This window comes from Chroicocephalus ridibundus, chromosome 12 (assembly GCF_963924245.1).
Source record: "Chroicocephalus ridibundus chromosome 12, bChrRid1.1, whole genome shotgun sequence".
NCBI classification, from domain to species: Eukaryota; Metazoa; Chordata; class Aves; order Charadriiformes; family Laridae; genus Chroicocephalus; species Chroicocephalus ridibundus.
The window spans coordinates 8,666,311-8,686,517 of NC_086295.1; the positions used below are offsets into that span (position 1 = coordinate 8,666,311).

Sequence of the window (20,207 nt, forward strand, 5' to 3'; positions counted from 1 at the left end):
GCAATTATAATTTTGTATAAATTGACATTTGCAAAGGCTGGAAATAGCCTGCAAACACTGGCCACTGTAGGCATTAGCAGGTCCAGTGAGCAAACTGTCTTGGTTTAAACCAGAACTGAAGCAAATTGGAGGAGGACTTTTAGGAGCTGTATTTTTTAATTATGTTGTGTTTTGTGGGTCTTTTTTTCCTTAGAATTCCATTTAATTTTTTCTTGTCTGGTTTCTTCTTCACGCATATGCATTTGCTTTGAGTGGGGTGCTGTCTTTTTCCTTGGAAAGCATTACAAGATACTGATTTCCAGCAGGCAAACCCTAGGGTGAGATTTTCAACTGGGTAGACTGGTTTACCTGAGAGCTCTTCATGTCTTCAAATAACTTCTACTATGTTTTCAGATATGTTTCCTTTTTAAAAAACGTTCATTTTAATATACATTTTTCTTCAGTATAAATTTGATAGGCTATTAGTAAAAGAAAAAGCACACAAAACTATTATGACGTCTGTTTAGAAATGAATATCTGTGGACCTTTGTTTTATACTTGATTACAATTCATGGCTCTTCCCATCTTCAAAACTAGTGCAAGTTTTAGATCAAGATTAAGACTTTTCAAGAATTCAGGCTGTTCTGATAACGGTCTTGGTTTAGATGTAGCATTGAATGCTCCTCCAACTTTTTCTGTCATGTAGAAAAACATCTCTGCTTTTCAAAACCCACAGCTGAACGTGAGTGTGTCTGTGGAAAGGCTGGAAGAAACCTCACCTGCGTGTGACATTCCAGTGCAGCTCTCAGTCTCAGGGAACGTACACCGGCCATGTAAATAATCTAGCCCGTAATCACAGTTAGTAATATTTACTAGCATTTCAACAGATTGTGGTCGATATAACAAGACATTCATTTCCTCCCATGTATGCAGCGAGAGATGCACACGGTTGATGGCTGGTTTATTACAGGAAGCTCGCATTGCCGCACGCAGGCACGCTGTGCTGAGGCTAGCTCAGCTTGGGAGGATCAGAGGCTGAGGAACGAGAATGATTAGCCAAGGGCAACCTCTCCCCCAGCCTCTGCAGCAAAGGTAATTCGCATCGTGCCATGTACGCAGACCAGAACCTCTCGAGGATTTTTCTTTTCAAGATGCATAAACGCTGCATTCAGCCGACCGGCAGATGCACTAGTTATCTGGGGAGTCCCTGTCTGTGGCACCTAGACAAAAATGCTTTGGCAGACAAATAAGTGAGGAAATTAATTTTCTTGTCTTTAGAAAACAGTGTGCACCATCACGCCTGGATAGATCGAATTTGTTATGATAGCAAAACAAGTTCTATGGAAACCATTGTGAACCCTGGAGTGCGGCTGCCCAGGAGAGTTGGGGAAAGCCGCTTTTGTTTGTTGTGCTTGGCATCGTTTTGCTCTGGATGAAGATGCTTTAATTTTGTGGGGAGACCCAAGAGAGCATTCCTCTTTTTCCATACCAGAAAGCCTTCCAAGCTGGCATAAACGTCTCCTCTTTCCAGCTGCTCCTTTCCAAACACACTGTGCCTCCTAAAGATAGTCTTTACAGTGGCTGGGGCTGGTGGAAAACATGAAGCCTGCATGGATTAGCACAGGAATTCATTTGGGCTGACGAATTGGGTTTCCCTCTATAAACAGCACTAGTGTTTTCATCTTCTGGACAGCACAGCAAACTTCACGTCCTCTTGCTCCTCACCCCGCCTCTCCCGCGCTGTGAAATGCCTGCATCCAGGCCAGCCGTGGTAAAAGATACACTAAGGCCTGCTTATGGGGGATGGAAAACAGCACGTGTTCAAGGAGGTGTTTTCAACTATCTCCTTCTCAGACAGGTTTTTTCCAACCCTTTAAAGAGGTGGTGGGGTTATTTTGGTTTTTTTCAGTTTATTTTTCTTCCCAGGTAAAAGGGAAATTAAAGTAATCCCTTCTCCACTGGTGTAGTGACCTTACAGGCAGCCCACACTATGTATTTTCTTTTCTTCTTTGTTTAACTTCAGCTACAATGTGCGTATCATCTGCAGGAGTTAGGGATTCTCTAAGGAGGATTTTGTCTTTCCCTTTCCCCCCAGGGCTTTGGACACATAGAGGTTGTGTTGCAGTGCATCGCTGCCTCTGGGGACTGTCCTACCCCTGCCAGGGACGCAGCCCCCCGGTATGCCACTGAATGCCTCTGCTGCAGCAAATACGCTTTCATATCATTTATACTTTCTTTTATAGCTTACTTGGTAAATATAATCATCAGGGGTCATTAATCACCCAACATTGCTCGGGAGGGGAAAGACATGTAAAGGCCAATTACACGATCAGGCTACGTTTTAGTGGGGGTTCGTATTTACCTGACTCTTCAGTGATGGATGATTTTGTCCGTGTCAGTGAGTAACTGAGCATGGAATTAGAGTTCTGTGGATAAAAATGGGGGACTTGGGATTCAGCTGCCAAATGGAAGGATTATTTAAGTAATAAAGCCCTGTCCCTTAACTTAATCACCATGTTTTCACATGTATAACCCACACTGCATTAAAAGTTTGTTCCTTGGAAATAAGTCTCAGCAAGCCCCCACCTCCTCATATCACGCTGCAGTCTCTCCTGCCCTTTCAAGGCTCTCTGGATCTGGCCGTTCTCCACCTCTAGCAGCGATGTCTGCTCTGGGATAGGGGGATTATTGTGGCCTCGAAAGTAAGTAGGCAACTGAAACTGGCATGGGAAAAGCATACTGGAAGGAAAATATGCAGGGGTAAAGGCGCTACCCTCATTCATGTATAACCTGCCCTGTTCCTGAATCGTGGTCTTTTTGTAGATAACATAGATTATACTCATAACAATTTGGGATTTTAAAAAACAAACTCTACAAAAAAGCAGAAAAACTGAAAGTGGATAGCAATGCCATAGTGTTTTGGAAGTTTATTTATTTACAGTGTATTTTATTATGCTGCAGTTCACAGCATAAGCATTACCATGCGTTCAGAAGTCGGGGTCAGGATGCTGTTGGCTGCAACTAAAATGTTTTCTCTGACGCATTAGTTGATGTAGATATCTATTTGTGCAGTTCCTGATCACCACGTTCTCATCTGGTGTGGGTGCGATGGAGTTAAGCACTGTTCCCATTAGAGTGATGAGGAGGCTGCCCAGGGGGAGCCCCAGGGTGCTCCCAGGAGAGCAGGTACTGGCCAGGACACGGGCTTTCATGTATAGTTGCTTTAAGCAGGCTCACTGGCTGCAGAGGGTTTTGCAGCTGGAACATCAGCCGCACTGAACCACATGAGGAAAACAAAACCTAGCAGATTTCCAAAATACTAGCAGCTGGATGCAGATGACATTTCTGAATCAAAAAAAAAAAAAAAAAAAAAGAAGCCCAAACCAAACTAGCAGCTCTCGTGTTGCTTTCTGCTCCCCTTCTGATGCTGCCCCCACACAGCAGCAGGGCCGGGCTGAGTGCCTTGCACAAGCAGGTGAAGAAATGCAACTGGGGGATGGTTTTGGGGCACCTAGCACAGGTGGTGAGAAGGAGAGAGTGCCCACTGGAGATGGTCACCCTCTTGAGACATAAAAATTGCCTGTCTTTGTGGCCAAAAGGCTGAAGCCCTCTCTTGTCCTGGTCATCCTTCAGATCTCAGCCAGGGTCAGCAGTGACCAAACCCTCTCTGGCGACTCCGCTGGCTGTTGCTATTAACAGTGGTGATTTCTAGCCCAAATATAAACTGCGCTATCATTTTTAGTGTTGATTGCAGTCACGTCAAGGGGACCCCCTGAGACGAAAGCCTTGTTGTGTAACCCATGGCACAGCCGGGGCAAAGCATGCTCCCACCCCTCCATGCCTAAGGGCCCCGCAGGGATGCTGGCTTGGCTGTGAAACATAACCGATCTCTGCTTGACAGGGCTCTCCCAAGGTCACTGGTTGCTGTCAGCACAAAATGGGGGAATTTTCAGTTCACCCACTGTGGCATGAGCCTGCTCTGAAGTCACCATGGCTTAACCACCCACTTAAACTTGAGCGCATTTTAACTTTTTGGCTGAAAGGGGGAAGACCCAGCCTCTTGGTTTATCTTTTCCCACCAGTAAATTACTTTCATTTTTAGTTCTTTTCATGTGGCATTTTTGTAGTACCTGGAATATTCCCTTCCCTTTGCCAGGCACCTGCCTTTTGCTGCTGCTGGGCCAGTGGGTAATTCCAATGTGAAGTGTTGCACCCACATTCACTGTCAGGCAATCCTGCAGTGCCGAGGAACACCACGTGAGCCAGGGCTGGCTGGGAGTATGTGCTACAGCCCATAGGCAAGTCTCTGAGCCTGATGAGTTACGGGGGAGTGCAGGTTAGGATGGACAGTGGTGCTGTTGCGTCCGCTGGGTTTCTCCCCATGATGGCTGATCCACTGTCCTTCTCCTCCACATTGAGCCTGGGACGAAGCACAGCAGCTGGTGGTAGTCAGGGCACAGCTTAGGCCAGATTCTGAGAGGTGATGCATGCCTGTCTCTTTGCATATTTGATTTTTTTTTAGAGTGGCTAGATGTCTAATCCACAGTGATTTAGTTGAGACTTAGCTACCAAAATACCTTTAAAAATCTGGCCTTGTGGTGGCTTCACACAGTTTCATTATGCTGGGTGTGTTAGCTGGGGCATTTCATTTGTGTTGGCAGTCACTCTCCTTCCAGGACTGCTCAGAAAGAGTTATGGTGATCTTGGCCTTCCACTTTGCTACTACTGTCTCTTCCATCTGTCTGTGGCTAGTTCCCCAACTGCAGGACAGTCTTCCCATTTAATCTGCGTTCCTAGCTGAGGGGATGGCCTGCCAATTGCTTCTGAATGTGTTCTGTAGTCAGATGAGATCATATCAAATGTAAGCAAGTTTTATCTTTATTTTAGGCAAGAGGGTGTTTTATCATGATATGGTTCCAAAGCCTTCGTTGTTTTGTTGGAATTCACCCAGGAAGTGTAGCAATGGGTGGTTAAATACAAACATAATAGGTTCAATATGAGCTACAAATGCAGTGCTTGTGAGCTGGCTGTGCAAACTCACGTATAAAGGAGAATGTTGTCATACAGCTGATGAGAGCTTGGGAGTGAGTAGGATGGTCTTGCTAGGTACTTGCAGTGTCTTGCAGCATGCCCCTGAGACACTGCAGTGAGCACAGTATTTTGCCTCCTGCCTGAGTTGCATGGGGATACACACAGCGCTCAGACCTCACAGTTGGAAATTTGGGATGGCTCATCATTAATTCCTGGGAAGGATTCCCTGGGGCAGTCTCTTTGGGTGGTTGTTCCTACATCTTGATCTGGAATTGGGATGGGAGGTCTGCAAATAATTGAGGGCTAATTTCTGAACAAATGTAGGTTATTGCTATTGTGGTGAGGTTGGGAATTGCCCAACCTCAATAGCGCTGGCTACACTTCAGCTAAAGATAGTCACCTCAACAGCTATTGGACATCGAGGAGCTCATTTCTCTTTCTGGTAATTTATATCCCCCCCTTTTCTTTTCTTTTCATACTGAGAACAAAAGTTTTATCGTTTGTGCCATTGAGTCAAATTGAAAGTTTTGGGTATTTAGATGATGCATATACATTTTTCTTATGCTCTCAAGCTATTTACTGTCAGAGGTTCCTGGCCTTCTTGAGGTGAGATGCAAAGTCACTTAGAGTGTCTAGGCCCCGTAGTCCTTTCTGTAGTTATAGGTGTATCATATAATTAGTTCTCCTTCTCAGTTCGTAATGGTCTCTGATTTATAGATATACTCCATAGTATTATTTAGTATCTTTATTATTACATTATTTTATGTTAGAAACCCCCACATGGATGAGAACTCCATTGTGGCAGATGCTGTGTCAACTCCAAAGGAAAAAAACAGTTCCTGCCTCAAAGGACTTACAGTCAAAGTGCAAAATAAAAGCAAACAGATGGATGTGGGCAGACACACAGTATCTTGTATGTGACACCTCCTTGACATTGTTATATGTGAATGGTAGCACCCTGTCAATAACCACTTAAATATTTAATGGTCTGGATTCTTTCCAGCTAGCTTGGAATTTGTAACTGTAGCCCCAAAGTTAGGTTCTCAGCTGTCCTGGACTCCCGTTGCCAAGACCCGCAGACCTCTCTATCGGTGCCTATCCCTTTCCATCACCTGCAGAGGCAGTTCCTGATACCAGGGCTCCTAAAACAGCACTCAACATTCAGTGCTGAACACAAAGAAGGGAAGAATCTGGCTCCAAACATTCATTTGCTGAAGGATGTGGAGTCATGATAGAAAAATAATCTGTGCGCAAAAGTGATTTCATGTGTTCCCATGCTCAGTATTTTTCACAACCAACAGTGTGCCTACTGCCCATAATCCTCTTTAAAATAAGACACATAAGAAACATATGCCTTCTTTGCACTCGCTGTTCTGAAGTTGTTTGTGAAAGCAGAGTAATTGCAAGCAGAAGGTTATTTGCATGCCTCTTCCAGAGGAGAGCTTGGTTTGTCTGGCAAAATTGTTCATAGGCCACTTGTGCATCTTCCCTGTTACCTTAGGACAGTGATTTTCTGCAGGCTGTTTTCTCCTGAGCGCTGGGCTCAAAGTTCAGTTTCAGACATGTTCGGAGGGAAACCCGGTTTGCTGGAGAGGCCTGAGTTCTGCAAGAATCCACAAGCCCTTCAGCGGGGACGCTTTCAAAGTTAAGACACAGCAGAAGATAAGATGCCAGAGAATTAGAGCCAGTAAATAGTTTTGTGGATTAATAGATGTAAGCGCTAGTGCTCAAGGGAAGAAAATAGATTACATTATTGACTGTTCATCCCCTGCAAAACTGCCTACAGGGAAAGGTAGTGTGGTTTGTTTCCCCATAATTAAATATTTGTTAAATGGTTTGTTTCCCCTCAATTAAATATTTGTTCTGGTAGTTCCTTTGTGACAGAAATTAAAAAAAGCAGCAGTATTGCCTATTCTTGTTACTTTCAGCTAATCCTGAACATGCTGTAACTGTTCTTTGGTTCCTACCCCCCAATTATTTCCTGTAAAAAATAGCTTTCTCCCATGCATTCTCTTTTCACTCTGTTTTTGAAACACTTCGCTGAATGACTCATATTGCCTCTTAGTAAATAGGTTAAGTCTAGGAGAATGATGAAACTGCACAGTGACATGTGAATAAATAGTGCTATCGCTTGTGTGCTTTTCCTGCCGGCAGTTACTATTTTAGAGACACTGTGGTATCTATTACCAATTTCATTAGCTTTTAAACCATGAGGTGCAAGCTACTGTAGGAAAAATCATCACCAACCTCCTTTGGTTTTGCTGTTTTTCATCTAAAAGAAACATGTCTTAATACCAAATGCCACTGCTTATCTCAGCAGTTATGTAGCAAATTCATAAGGTCCAAACCACGCACACAAAAAAAGACGTGAGCACAGTTCATCCTGGGGCTTTACAGCAGCAGCTGCTGCCGCAGAGTTAGATCAAGAGTTAGGAGTGACAAAATGAAGACTCTTGCCTTGTGTTTCTTAAGCTTCAGTCCATCAGCCTAATACTTCTGTATTGGTTTAGCCAAGTAATGTGGTTAAAGAAAATGAACTTCATCCCCTTCTGGTATAAGTTTTTGTGTATTTATTTATTATGTGCCTATTCTACTTGGAATATTTTACTTGGTCTCATTGCATGTTAGCTAAAACTGAATACAAACTTCATCTTTTCTCAGTAACTTGCTAACTATCAACTAGAGAGAGCCAACTGCATGACTCAAACACGTGTCCCTTCCCTTATAATTTCAGCCAAAACTATCTGGCATCGGAGTACTGCAGAATGAAAGTCATATCTAAATATATGTGAGCAGAAAGAAAGTCAGTTAAAAAAAGACTTTGTTATGGAAAGCTACTACAAACCAAATCCACGGTGGCCTGGAGTTCCTCATCACACCCAGGCTGATCTAGTTTTCCACTTTCAAGGTACGCTTTCCAAAGTGGCTGCTGACACTCGTAGAAGAACTGCACATCTTGTTGCAGTCCCTTTATGCCTTACATGTAGCAACTAAACAGACTTAAAGGATTTATTTAATAAATAAACAGGATATTTATCATAGACTTAGGAAGTTTAATAACACAAGAGTTTTTGCTTCATATTCATGTAGTTCCTGGCAGTGTCAGCATTAATATTCAGAGCCAGTTCTTTGCCAGATAAGCTGTGAAGGAGGTTGGCAGGGCCTGGCACTGGGTGCCACCCTGAACACCCTCCCTCAGGTTCAGTTTCACTATGTGCAGCGCTGTGGATGGAGAAGAAAAAGGGTTCTGAGAATGAGATCTAAAGAAACACCCCAGTTTTGATGGGGTGCCTCTTCCCATTGCACTTGTGCAGTGACTAAGATGCAACTCCTCTAAATTAAGGTATTTTTACAGCAGGGACTGAGCCTGCAGATGAGCTCCCAGGGCTTCCCACAGTGATATGCTGAAGCCTATCGGGGCAGGAGGGAAAGGACATGACATTGCGCCTGAAGGTGCACTGTCTAGATTGCCAGCTGATGGGGATTCTTCCTCCAGTTGATGCATAGGCAGGGTTTGCGCCTATCTTAGAATCTTCTGATAAAAAATTGTCGACTAAATACTGAAATCCATCAAGCAAACAGGAAATCACACTCTGGAGCAAAAATTGCTCTTCTGCTCTTCTAGTCAGCAACCCAGGATGAGAAAGCTCGTGCGTGTGTACGTGTGTCCTGCAAATATCACATAACCCCAGTTTCCTGGTTCATGGAGGAGGTGCCTAGAAAACATAACGCATTGATTTCCAACAGATTCAAACAGGGATCAAATGGATTAAATAACTGAAAGCACCTTAATTCTAAGGTGCCTTAGAATTCCTCCGTTCAGCTCACTTTAGGGTAGCATTTGGCATCTGTTTCTCCAGGAGAGTATGTCATGTGTAAGCAATATAAGTCTCCCATATATTGTTTGCACTTCAGATTTCAGTCCTCTTGCTATGGGGGTCTCAATAAACTGGTCTTCCAGGGAATTAAACAAACAGTTAACACCCAGTTCTTTTCTTAACTGATTAACTGTGTGAAAGTCCTCTGGCCGTGGAAGTGTAATGATTTTTTACTAATCACTTACAGGTTCAGGTGCAACTTATTACTGATTTACAAGATTGTAACCATTTGTGTAACAAGCTGAAGTGAAGCATGGCAAAATAGGACAGGCACCCAACAGCTCCCTGCATGGCAGGTAGCCCAGGGAGAGCAGCACAGGTTTCACGTTATCTCCGCTGCTGCAAACTGCTCTGTTTTCCTTCCCTTCTAACTGGTTGCTTCGCTTTGCATCACTGAAGAGAACTTGGCTGGAGGGAACTGCAGAGTAACAACTTCTGTCTGAGGGTAATGCATGAATAAACAAAAGCAGAGGGTTGTTTGTCTAAAATAAATTATTCAGGCTACCAACTGTCTCGGGATACCATTCCCAGACTTCCCGCACAGTCAGTGGAGAGAGCATCTGTGCGGCTTCTCACAAGTGGTACCCCAGTGTCTCCCAGGACAAGGCATCCTCAGGCTTGGGGGATGCACCTTCTCCTGCCTTTAGATGCTATACAGCAAAGTCAGAACAGGTCACTGTCTTCAAAGTGCTCTCCGTTGCCTATGTTGGTTCAATTTCATAATAGAAATACTTAGGACAGAATTTTTAGAGATATTGTGCACTCCAATGTTGACTGACGTTTACGAGTTTAAAGGCTTTAGGTTAGTAACTTAAATTGTTGCCTGTTAGAATATTTAGAGTCCCTAAGTGCCTCGTGCCTTTGGTAGTTTGGGATCTAAACTACCTAAGGACTTTAAATCATCCTGGTAGGGACTTCTGAAAATTATTTCTCTCTACTACATCCACACACTTAGTATAGGCTCATTCTATGCAGGTCATCATCATTTCAGGCTTTTTTCTGTTAGTTAAGCATGTGTTATTTAAGTTCCCTGAATGTGACCTTCACAGTCTTTCTGCATTTTTTAGACCAAAGCAAACCTGTAATAAATCTGGTCCTTCAGAGATACTTTGGACTTGGCTGGGGCAACAGGGCAAGGTATGATATAGCAGAGGTCCAGGCGCTGGAGTCCCACTACCCAGTCCTCTGCTCTAACCACTAGGTCCCACTTTTTCTGGACAGTTTTTGATACAGTTGTTTTGTAGTGGTAGGCTGTTGATCTTTTCTGGAAGCACACTAAAAATAATGAAGGTACTTAGAAAATCCTTAAAATTCTTGGGGTAGTGTCACAGACAGATTTGTCTTTTGAGTATTTCCTTCTTGATAGTTTTGATGTATAGTGCGTTTAGGACACTGATTTTTTTTTAGTAGAAATAGCAGAGATATATTTATCTCCTGCTCTTTTTTAACAGGCACACCCAGCTTCGTGTTAAAGATTTTGGGTAGTATAGTACCAGAGATACTGATTGTTTTACTTTGCACCTCACTCTGGAACTATATTGAAATATAAGGGAAAGATACTTAAATGTCGTGAGTGAAATCAGGATCCTGAGAATCACAAGGAATTTAGATATTAATTTCAGTTGGGACAGGCTTTAGCCAAAAATATGCATTTTATTTAGATTCTGTTTTCCATCTGATATCTATATTATGATGTTAAATTCATGGAAAGATGCTGTTGGGTTTTGAGTCTGTTGAAACTATTATTGTGAAAATGCATCATGAGAGCTGAATTGCCACTTAGTTTGAGATCAGTAACTTCTTCCAAGAATTTGCTTAATTAGTGGCTGTTGGGCTGGATGGTGTTGAAGAGGTTTATAGTTTACACAGACTGAATAGATTACAAGCAGGACAAGGAAGAAAAGTTGCAGGGTGCATCTGTTGGCATTATTTCAACAAGGTAAAACCTTTTTTTGACGTGTAGTGAAAGCAAAGCTTTACGGCTAAGTTATAAGTCCCCATTTTACAGAAAAAAAGCCTTTCATTGCTGTTGATTTATAAAACAACCCCTCTGCACACACCCAGTATTTTTCCCCAACACAGTTTGTTGGGTTTGGGCTCCTTGTGCCTGATACACCTAAGTTTGTGTTTACCAGTCAATTAGTTGCTCTGCTTGCATATGCAAAAGCTGATTTTCCAGGATGCAGAATATGAAATAGGCTGTGTACTGAGTGGTAGGTTCCAGCGTACGATACGTGGCTGCACAGTCTTAGGGAGCCAAGTAAAATATTTCTTTTCTATATATAGTGACCTGAAATCCAGCAGCAAAGGCACTTCTGAATCTTGCACTCAAAACTAACTTAGTTTTTAAGAAACACTTTTTTCTCCTTAATATTGCAGTGATTTTTTTTTAATTTCCACATGGTTTTGCAGAAGTGCCAAATGCTTTCATTATGAATTCAAAAGAAATCTAAAAAGATCAGACAGAAAAAAAATGAAACAGAATTTAATATATTGCCATTTTATGAGAAAAAGTAATTCACCTTATTTGTGTTTGAAGCAAAGACTCTAACTTTCGTACTTTCTTTGCACATATCTTTCCTGTTCTGTACAATTAAGGCAAAGTCTAATTTACACGGACACTGTGGTTAGATCTCTTGTTTAAAAGGGACTGACTTTTGATCTGGCATAAATGTGTCATGTTTTATTTGGGCCACTAAGACGATAATATAACTGAATTTTGCAAAAGGCAGTGGCTAGTCTTTGACCTGACTTACAAGAAGCATGGACCTTGTGTGCCTCTGAAGTCTCAGATCAAATTACCAGCATTTCGCTTATGTTTTGTGATCAATTTAGGAGTGTACTTTTTGCATTCTTATTTTTAGATATTATCAGCTGAGAAAAGAGGGGTAAAAAGTAAAATCTAGTTCTGGATCTGAGCAAACGGAAAGGTCAGCGGTTAAGTTCTGCCTTATGTATTGTATATGCTGAAATGTCCTTTTAATAAATTAAACCACAAAATGAAAGAGTAGCTGAAAACTGTAACATTTGGCCTTGCAACATAGGTCAAAGGTTACCTTTTTTTCTCAAAAATGGTTTTGCAAATCTTTTTCAGAGCTGATAGACACACACCTTAGCTGGATACAAAACATTATATGAAAAAGAATGACTGTGATCTTTGATCCAAGCAATCAAAAAGAAAGGTAATTGGTACTTTTCTGCCTTTTCTCCAGCTGTGTGTTTCTCTTAACCTTTATTTATTTTTTTTCAATTAAAAAGTCATGCCCCTTTTTATTTGGCTTAAAGGGTTTAAAATCTCACTTAATTTAATTTAATTTTTTTTTTTCATTCTTTTTCTTCTCCACTTGTGTACCACAGAGCTGTCCTGAAGTAGCTGGGGGCCTGGTGGGCAGGGAAGGAGAGATGGGGTTGTGCATGCTGGGCTAAAGCTAAAGCATCCTGCTGTTTCCAGGCAGCAACTAGAATCACGTTAGGACCATGGTTTGCCTGGTCACGTTTTGAGAGCACACTGAAAATTCAGGGTTCAGCTTTCCTCCCCAGTCCCTGTTATGCCGTTAGTTCCTCCCTGCGTGTCATGTGTTTGCTTTGCATGTAAAAATGCCTCTTGGCTGCGTCGGCGGAGCAAACATGGAATACTGCAGGGAGAAGCCCACTGGAGCTGAACTTTGCCTCCTCTGATGAGAGCCAAAGGGCACGAGACCCCAGTCACTGCCATGGGCATAGTGCTGTGACAGCATCGACTTCATCGGTGTTATTCCAGATGTATACATGGAATAACGCTAATAAAGTTGTTATTCCGATGTGTGTGTGAATGTGTGCGTACGCATGCATATGAGTGTGTGTGCGTGTATATAATCAATTACAAGGAGCCTGACTCATTGCCAGCTAAAATTGGAGACTGTTTTCTGTCTCTGGACTACTAGTTGAAGCTCGGTATTTAATACAACCCACTATCATCCCGCAAGTGAATACACTCCAGATTTCTATCTGAATTAGAGTCTTAAATGTCTTTGAGGACTGGAGCCTGAGAGACTGACTCTAACCCATCAAAGCTGAGTGATTAGAAGAACGCAGACATTCTCCCATGACTTCGGCCAGCCTTTCGCATTCAGCTAACTTGGGGATCTCTCAGTACTGGGGCTGTAATATTCGTACAACAGCAGTATCTAACAGAGGATATGCTGAAGGGATTCAGGCCTAACTAGGCATTTCCTTGGTCTGGATGGATGACGTCAGCTGTAATTTCAATATCCTTTTTTATGATTTAATCTTTCATTATCTTGGCATATGTCCTCATGGCCCCATTTAATCAGTTCTTTCTCATTAAATGGATCAATAGCACTGTGCTACAGAGCTGCCACAGGCCAGGCACCTTAAATAACAATGTTTTATTTATTAATCACATCATCTCCATTTCCTCTCTGCTAGAAATGAGCAAATAATGAGAACTGATACTTGAGATACATTTTAACCATGCTACCAAAAAAATAAATGGGAGTTCAGAATAGTGAGTTCAGCACATGGTCTCAGCTTCCTCTGAAGTTTAGATATGTCTCAGGTCGCTGATTTTGTTCAACCTAGTATTGAAACCCAAGTCACTGAGATTACACCTGGATCCGGATCCACATGCTCTCAAATCTGGAGCAGATCACCAAAGATGTGTGATTTCACTAAACTCACTCTGGAGGTGGCGCCAAGCTGGGAGATACTGGCCTTGGGGTCCATTCTTGTAACACTTATGTACTTATTAGATTTAGGCGCTCTGGTTGTAGATTAGGACTTTTTGTGCTGAGACAATCATTGACTTACACGTCTTTCCCTTAAGAGCTCCCAGATTAGTGTTGCCCAACCTAGACCGCACCTATCTCCCCTCACCACATGGATTTTGGTGAAATTCAGGGTGACTACAGGACATTGAGGCCAACTAGTAAGAGGAAGCTCCCTTGTCATTCAGATGCTTAAAACAAAAATCCAGTTTCCCACCTGTAAGAGCTCACGCAGAGAGAGCCCAACTGCACCCAAGCACGGTCCTGCAGCTCAGCTACGGCGTTAATGTTTCATACTGTTCCCCACAGCTTTTTAGCTCTTTCAGATTGTAGGCCCCCTGTAACCTCAGCCCGCAAACCCCACGGCTGACCTCCCCTGCAGCATGCAGGAAGGAAAGTGAAGTTTGCAGGCTAAGCCCTTCACCACACCGTCCAACCTGCCTGGAGCTGGCGAGCGGAGGTCCCCGCACTGGCCAGGCTCTGGGCTCGGGGTCTGCTGGTGCTGCACCACGGATTTCACTTTGCCTAGAGCTCAGGCTGGGAAACAGAACCAAAAATGGACTCCTCAAAAGACTGTAGGTTTAGAAAACTCCATTTAATTATCTGCTCATTTTTCACTTAGTATTTAACCCTTCCTAGATGAAGATGACTGTTGGCTACGGTATTTCCACAAGTGGTGGTTGTATTAAATGAAAGGAAACTCGTACACGGTATTTTTGGTACGCTGGCTGCTCAAACAAATGTGTCGATAAATAAATCGGCCTGCAGTCTCGGCCCACTTGCTTTTAGAAAGGAAATGACCCTGTAAGAGTGGGTGCCCACTTCTTTTACCTCACTGCTATTTTTAGCTGAGGCTGTGAAAAATTTCCATTGAAGACCTGCTCCTCTCATTTCCTGGGTAGAGCAAACAGGAAGCCCTTCTAACTGAGCTGGAGGAGGTTTTTTGCCTGAAAGTGGACCAACCTCACCTCCCACTGGTTGCTTGCTTGCACTGCAGAGCAGCAACACACCAAATACACCCCACACGTGCTTTATTTGCAAGAATTCACCCAAAAGGCTGGTAGAAGCTACCAGGTGTGGGTGGGAGGTAGAAAGTTGGGCAGTAGGAGAGGACAGGAGGTTCTGCTGTCAGCCATGCTTTTTTGCCCATGTCTTCTCCAAGAGGCACCAGTGTGGTTGAAATCAGGCATTTCCTGGCTGAAATTAGAAAGAGCTAAACTCTGAGCTGTTAACGGTGGGATTTTTGAGACAGAGGGATGGAAATAGCCTTGTGTGGCACAGGCTATGGGGTTCCTTCAGGAGAGTTTCCTGTACCTGGAAACATGGAGGGCTGGCTCTTTGCTCCTACCATCAAGCACCTGTGCTGTGCTCAGGGCAAATACTTAGTCCTTGAGGAGTATAGCCCACCACAGCAGACATCTCTACAGTAATAACATGGAGCTTTGCATAAAACATAGATTTTTTTTTTTTACTGTCTCAGAGATAAATTCCATTGCATGTAGAGTGGAGGGAGCTTTCAAACTACTAGTCAAACATTAAAAATTAAATCATGTGTTCCCCTTCCCACAGACAATAAGAGACTGGGTGCCATTTTTTTTTAATTGTGGGAAGTGGTGAAATACTATGTCAATTAATTTTTTTTTCATAAACATCTGTTAGAAATGGGCCTAAATATGGGGGAGCCTTGCAGCTGCATACCTGAGGATTAATCAGTCTTGGGTGAGGGTCGTGTTTGGTTTGATTTAGTCCTTGTCCAGTCCTTAAATATTAATGAGGAGAAATCATTTAGATCTGGGGTCTGAAACCTTTGATTTTACCGCAAATTTGTCAAAGTAGATAAAGAGTTTCTGAACCGCGGACCCCCTTGGTGAATACGGCACCAAGGAGCTGCATGTGAAATGGAGCCCCAGAACAGGCAGTGCTGGAGTTTGGCACATCATGTGTCTCCTAATACAAGTGCAGCCTAGAGAGAGAATTAGTGTTCTGGGAGGTACCAAAGGCTGTAGGCAAACAAGTGTGAAAGGTAGACGGGAGAGCATGGCTGTTATATATAATATGTAATATTGTTCTGATTTTAAACAGATAACAAAGTTCTTCTGTGTCTTCTCTTGAGCTTTATTAACAAGCCTGTCCCAGTCTCCTAGAGTATCGTAGCGATGCATGGAAGTTTGCTTATGCTGCAATCTACAAACAAACTATAACAAAACTGTAGGGCAAATAGAGTCTACAGCAAGATGTAACATCCCCCCCTGCCCCCCTCAAAAAAACCAAAACCCAAACACAAAAAAGCCAACACTTTTTCACCTGAACTGCAGTCTCTGTGTTTTCAGCACTGTCCATAATATTTCCTCGAAATCTGACCTTTCTCTGTTCAACATATTCTTATTTCAACCTAGCGAGAATATTAAAATGCTCAGATACTTACAGATATTTATGGTTTTTAGCCGAGGTAAAGCAAATGTCTGTGAAAGAGGGAAAGTGTTGCGTACGTAAGGGCTGTAGCGTGTACTGGACGCTTGGTACAGCTTCTCAGTTGTGCTTTTATGGTAGTTGAAGCATGCTGAACACAGTGTAAACCCCCTCTCTCCGCTCCTTCCCCCTTGCCTTCCAAAAATATGTAGTCTGGGTAAATAGGACTTAAAGTTTTAGGTTTTAATAACATTTTGTTATGAATACAGAGGGGATGTTTTCAGCTTAACAGCAAACTGCTCAAGGACTGCATTTACTTTTTGTGATTTTGAAAGTGCTCTAACATTTCTTCCTCTTTCTTTTATTTCACAGTTAACGAAATTATCAGGAAGGAATTTTCTGGACTCCCTGCCAGAAATCAGACATAGAAGAGACAACTTTTACCGAATCCTTCCATAACTGACCTCTTAGATCCTTCCAATGCCCCTGCAACCTCACGCTTCCTTAACTGTTCATCTCAAGGCACCAATTCAATGCAAGGAACAATGTATTGGCATCGAGCTGACAGCCTTGACTAAGCAACTCGCCACCTCTCTCTGTAAACATCGAGAAGGACACCCTTCCTTTCGTCCAAAGACTGTATTGTTCTCATATAACAGAGCATCTGTCTGAGGAAACTCTTCAAGCCTGCTGCAAAATATCTGTCTATGTATCGATCTATCTTGGTAATAAGGGAGAAGTGAGATGTCACTCCTGAACACCGCACAAAGCAAGGGAGGTTATATATTAGTGCTTATTTGGGTGGGGTGGGAAACGGGGGAAGAAAGAGTAATATATTCCATAAAAGAATAACGACGTTTTGCAGTTTGCTAACAATGACTTGCCCTCCAGGTCTCAAAGCACTTTTGAGACATTTTATCGTTGTAGGAAACTGAGGCAATCCAAGCTTGCTCAGCCTTTATCCGACCTGGGATCAAAAGCCATTTCTTTTTTCTGACTCTGAGCACTGTGATCAGTGTTTCAAACAGTAGATGTCAGCTGAATCCCGGAGTTTTCTTCATTGTTCTTGTCAGACTGGATAGGAATTTGAAGGAGAAGGATGCTCACAGAGAACCAGTGAAAAGAGCAATTCCGCAGTTCTAGCACCTGTCCCAAGGTAAAAGAGACCCAGATAAAACAGAGATTAATATATAGGAGTCACAGTAAATCCAAAGATTTTATGTTTGATTCGTATTAATATTTAGTCAGTGTATGAACACATCTTAGATATTTTCTCTCTAATAAATTGTTGCTGTTTCTTTTCATATAGAACCTGCTATTGGCTCATAACTTATCTCATTTAGCAGCTGTAACATTTAACCACACAAGCTGCAGAGGAAAAGACTTGCATCTTACAGAAACCATATGTTCCAGAAAAAGTATACACTTACTTATATTCACCTTGTCTCTTTAGCTTTGCAAAGCTACCAGCAATTTCTGGAAAGGTGAAATTTCCACGTGAGTTAGTATCTTTGTTATGTTTTGCTTCATGTGTTAGAATATGCTGTACTGCCGCAGGCTTATCATGATAAGAGATAACCGCTGCCACCTGCAGTTGTACAGCTAGAAAGTTTGTAACATTTTGATGTGTCATTGCTACCACAGTGTGATGAAAAGGCATTGTGAGTGGATAATCAATGTACAGTAAAAAATAGCCGTAATATTGTAGGAGATATGTAGTAGTCTTTTCTGGTTTTGTAAATGAGGAACACGATATTTTTAAGAGTGCAGAGCCTGATCTCTGTTCTAGAGCACAGTGAATCTATCCTGTTCTCAGTTGTTTCACAGTAAACTTTGCTAAACACCAACGTGTCCGCATGCTCACAGCAGGAATTAGGTTACATGAATATAGCAAACCTGGAGAGCAGCTGCATAATTGGTTCCCCCATATTGCAAGAAAGATCTTGCACAAACCCTGCAGAGTATGTGCTCAGTTCAAGAGGAATCTTTTCAGGTGTATTGAGAAGAATGTATTTTCTGTCACTAAAAGCTGGCACTTTAACTCTGCAAGATCTTCAGTTTTAGAGTTAGAAGCATTAGACTTTCCAGAACACCTGACCTACGTCTCACCTATAACCTTGGACATTAATAACGCATTAATGACAGTAATAATGCAGCTTGGGGAGTTTGCCTCTTTTTTCCCCTTGAAGTACTGCTAACACACACTGGCAGCAGTAGTGTAAGACAGCGAGTGAGTGGTAGCAGGCATTGGTCCACTTTGTGAGATTCAAACCTTTTGTCACAAAACGAGTCCCCTGTATCCCATTTCAGCAACACCAAAACGTCACTGGCCAAGAATGCCTCATCCTGGTGCCCATATTGTGAATTCCACATGGTGTGTCGGTACAAATGTTGAGATAGCCAAGCCTCAGCCTGTTACCTGCAGCAGTGAAAATGGCCTTTTTTATTACTACTTTTACAGAAACAAAACTGAAGCTGGGACTAGCTGAAATGACTTCTCTGCAGGGGAATTATTGATTGTTAAACAGCCCTTGTATAGAACTTCGACTGGCTTACATGCCTCAAATAAGCTATTTTGGATTGCTTTAAAACTGCCAGTTTGCCAGAATCTGACACATATTATGGATTTTTAATGCACTCTGATGTTTTGGACAATTTTGAAAAATTCCTCAGCACAAAAGTTGCCTGTCAGAGCTCTTTGATGCAGCTGAGCAAAAGAACAGACTAACCACGTCTCCCAGTTTCACAGAATTAACGCTTGGAAGTACCAAACGTGGCCATCTGTTTTTTCCCTGAGCCAACCTGTAAAGTATAGGAGAAATTTTAAAAAAAAAACAACCACAAACCAAAATCCCATTCACAGAAAACGAAAAATCCCCAAATAACTCAGAGGAATTTTTCTCCTGCTGGGGATTTTAAATAAAATATCAAAGAAGAACATGAACTACTTTTCAAATCTGTAGACGCACTGACGTAGTCTAAAAATACTGCTGCTTATTTGGTGCTTGTCCATAGCAACTGCTTGTCAATAGTCTTCTGTATACAGCTGAACGGCTGCTCTCAAAGTCAGATACCCGCTCACCAAATCCACCAGCAACCTTCTCCTGCCATGAGCCACTGCACTATGCATGTCATGATGCAGACTGATTTTTTTTTTTTTTTTTTTTTTTTTTTTTGCCACTGTCCCCCATTCATCTTTTAAGCATCTTTCTCCCCTTTTTACTAGAAGGCACACATGTGTATAGCAGGCAAGAAAAATGTGGACGCATAGCAAAGGCTTTTCAGTGTTCAGAGGGACCCAGGCAGGCAAACCCCTGAGCCCCTGCAATGCTCCATCACAGCTGCTTTGCAGGATGCTCCATGAAACACGTGCTCTTTAACTGAAGGGTAAGATTTCCACTGCTCTTACGTGTTCCTTCAGGCACTTTGCTATAGCGAGGGGGGGAAAGGATATATTTTTTTTTTTAAATGTGCTACAAGTGTTTACTCGTGCTTGCAATAGCTGTATTTCTTCCTCGTTTTTAATGCGTAAATATTAATCTGTATGTGTGTTTGTGTAGGTGCACATACATATATATTTATATAATATAACCATGTATACACAGATATATATGGTTATATTATCTACATATGATTATATGTGAACGCACACACACCTTGTTACAAACTTGGGTCGCGCTCCTGTAATTGGCTCCAGTCAGCCAGCCCTCGGCAGGCACGTGAAGCCAGCTACTGGAGCGAGGGTTCATGAGATGTATATAATATAGACTACATTTTAGTGGTTTTATTTACAGCTACATGAGGTCAGGCTGTGCTACTCTCTCCGCTTTCACGTGCAACTGTTAGTTAAATAATACAGCTTTAACCAACTTTATATTTATTTCCGGAGAAAAGGCGTATCCTCGGCCATCGCTTTACGCTTTGTTGTTTCTTTTTAAAAAGAAAACTGATATGTTAAAATTATATAGCTAGGCTGAAGAACTTCAAAATACACAGTACTAAATTATTTCCTGTTCTTGCTGAGCAGTGTTTTTCCAGTATTAATATTTTGTTACTTAATACAACTTGCTCTCTTTCTGTAGAAGCATTAGCTTAACCTTGGAAGAGTTAATACCATTTTGTGAGTAATTTGTTCTCACTTTAT

General features: G+C 42.2%; 1 protein-coding gene across 2 annotated transcripts in view; it reads left to right on the plus strand.

Annotated features, from left to right (window-relative positions):
- The window catches only part of NFATC2 (nuclear factor of activated T cells 2), a 90,493-nt gene extending 71,268 nt beyond the window's left edge, over positions 1-19,225 (plus strand). The window contains exons 10-11 of one of the 2 annotated variants that reach the window (XM_063350245.1): positions 11,983-12,070; positions 16,436-19,225. In XM_063350245.1, coding sequence (XP_063206315.1) covers positions 11,983-12,026 — 44 coding nt within the window. In that variant the 3' untranslated portion in view covers positions 12,027-12,070; positions 16,436-19,225. The remainder of the gene's footprint in view (positions 1-11,982; positions 12,071-16,435) is intronic. The other variant, XM_063350244.1, reaches the window with a different exon arrangement.
- The last annotated feature ends 982 nt before the right edge of the window (positions 19,226-20,207 follow it).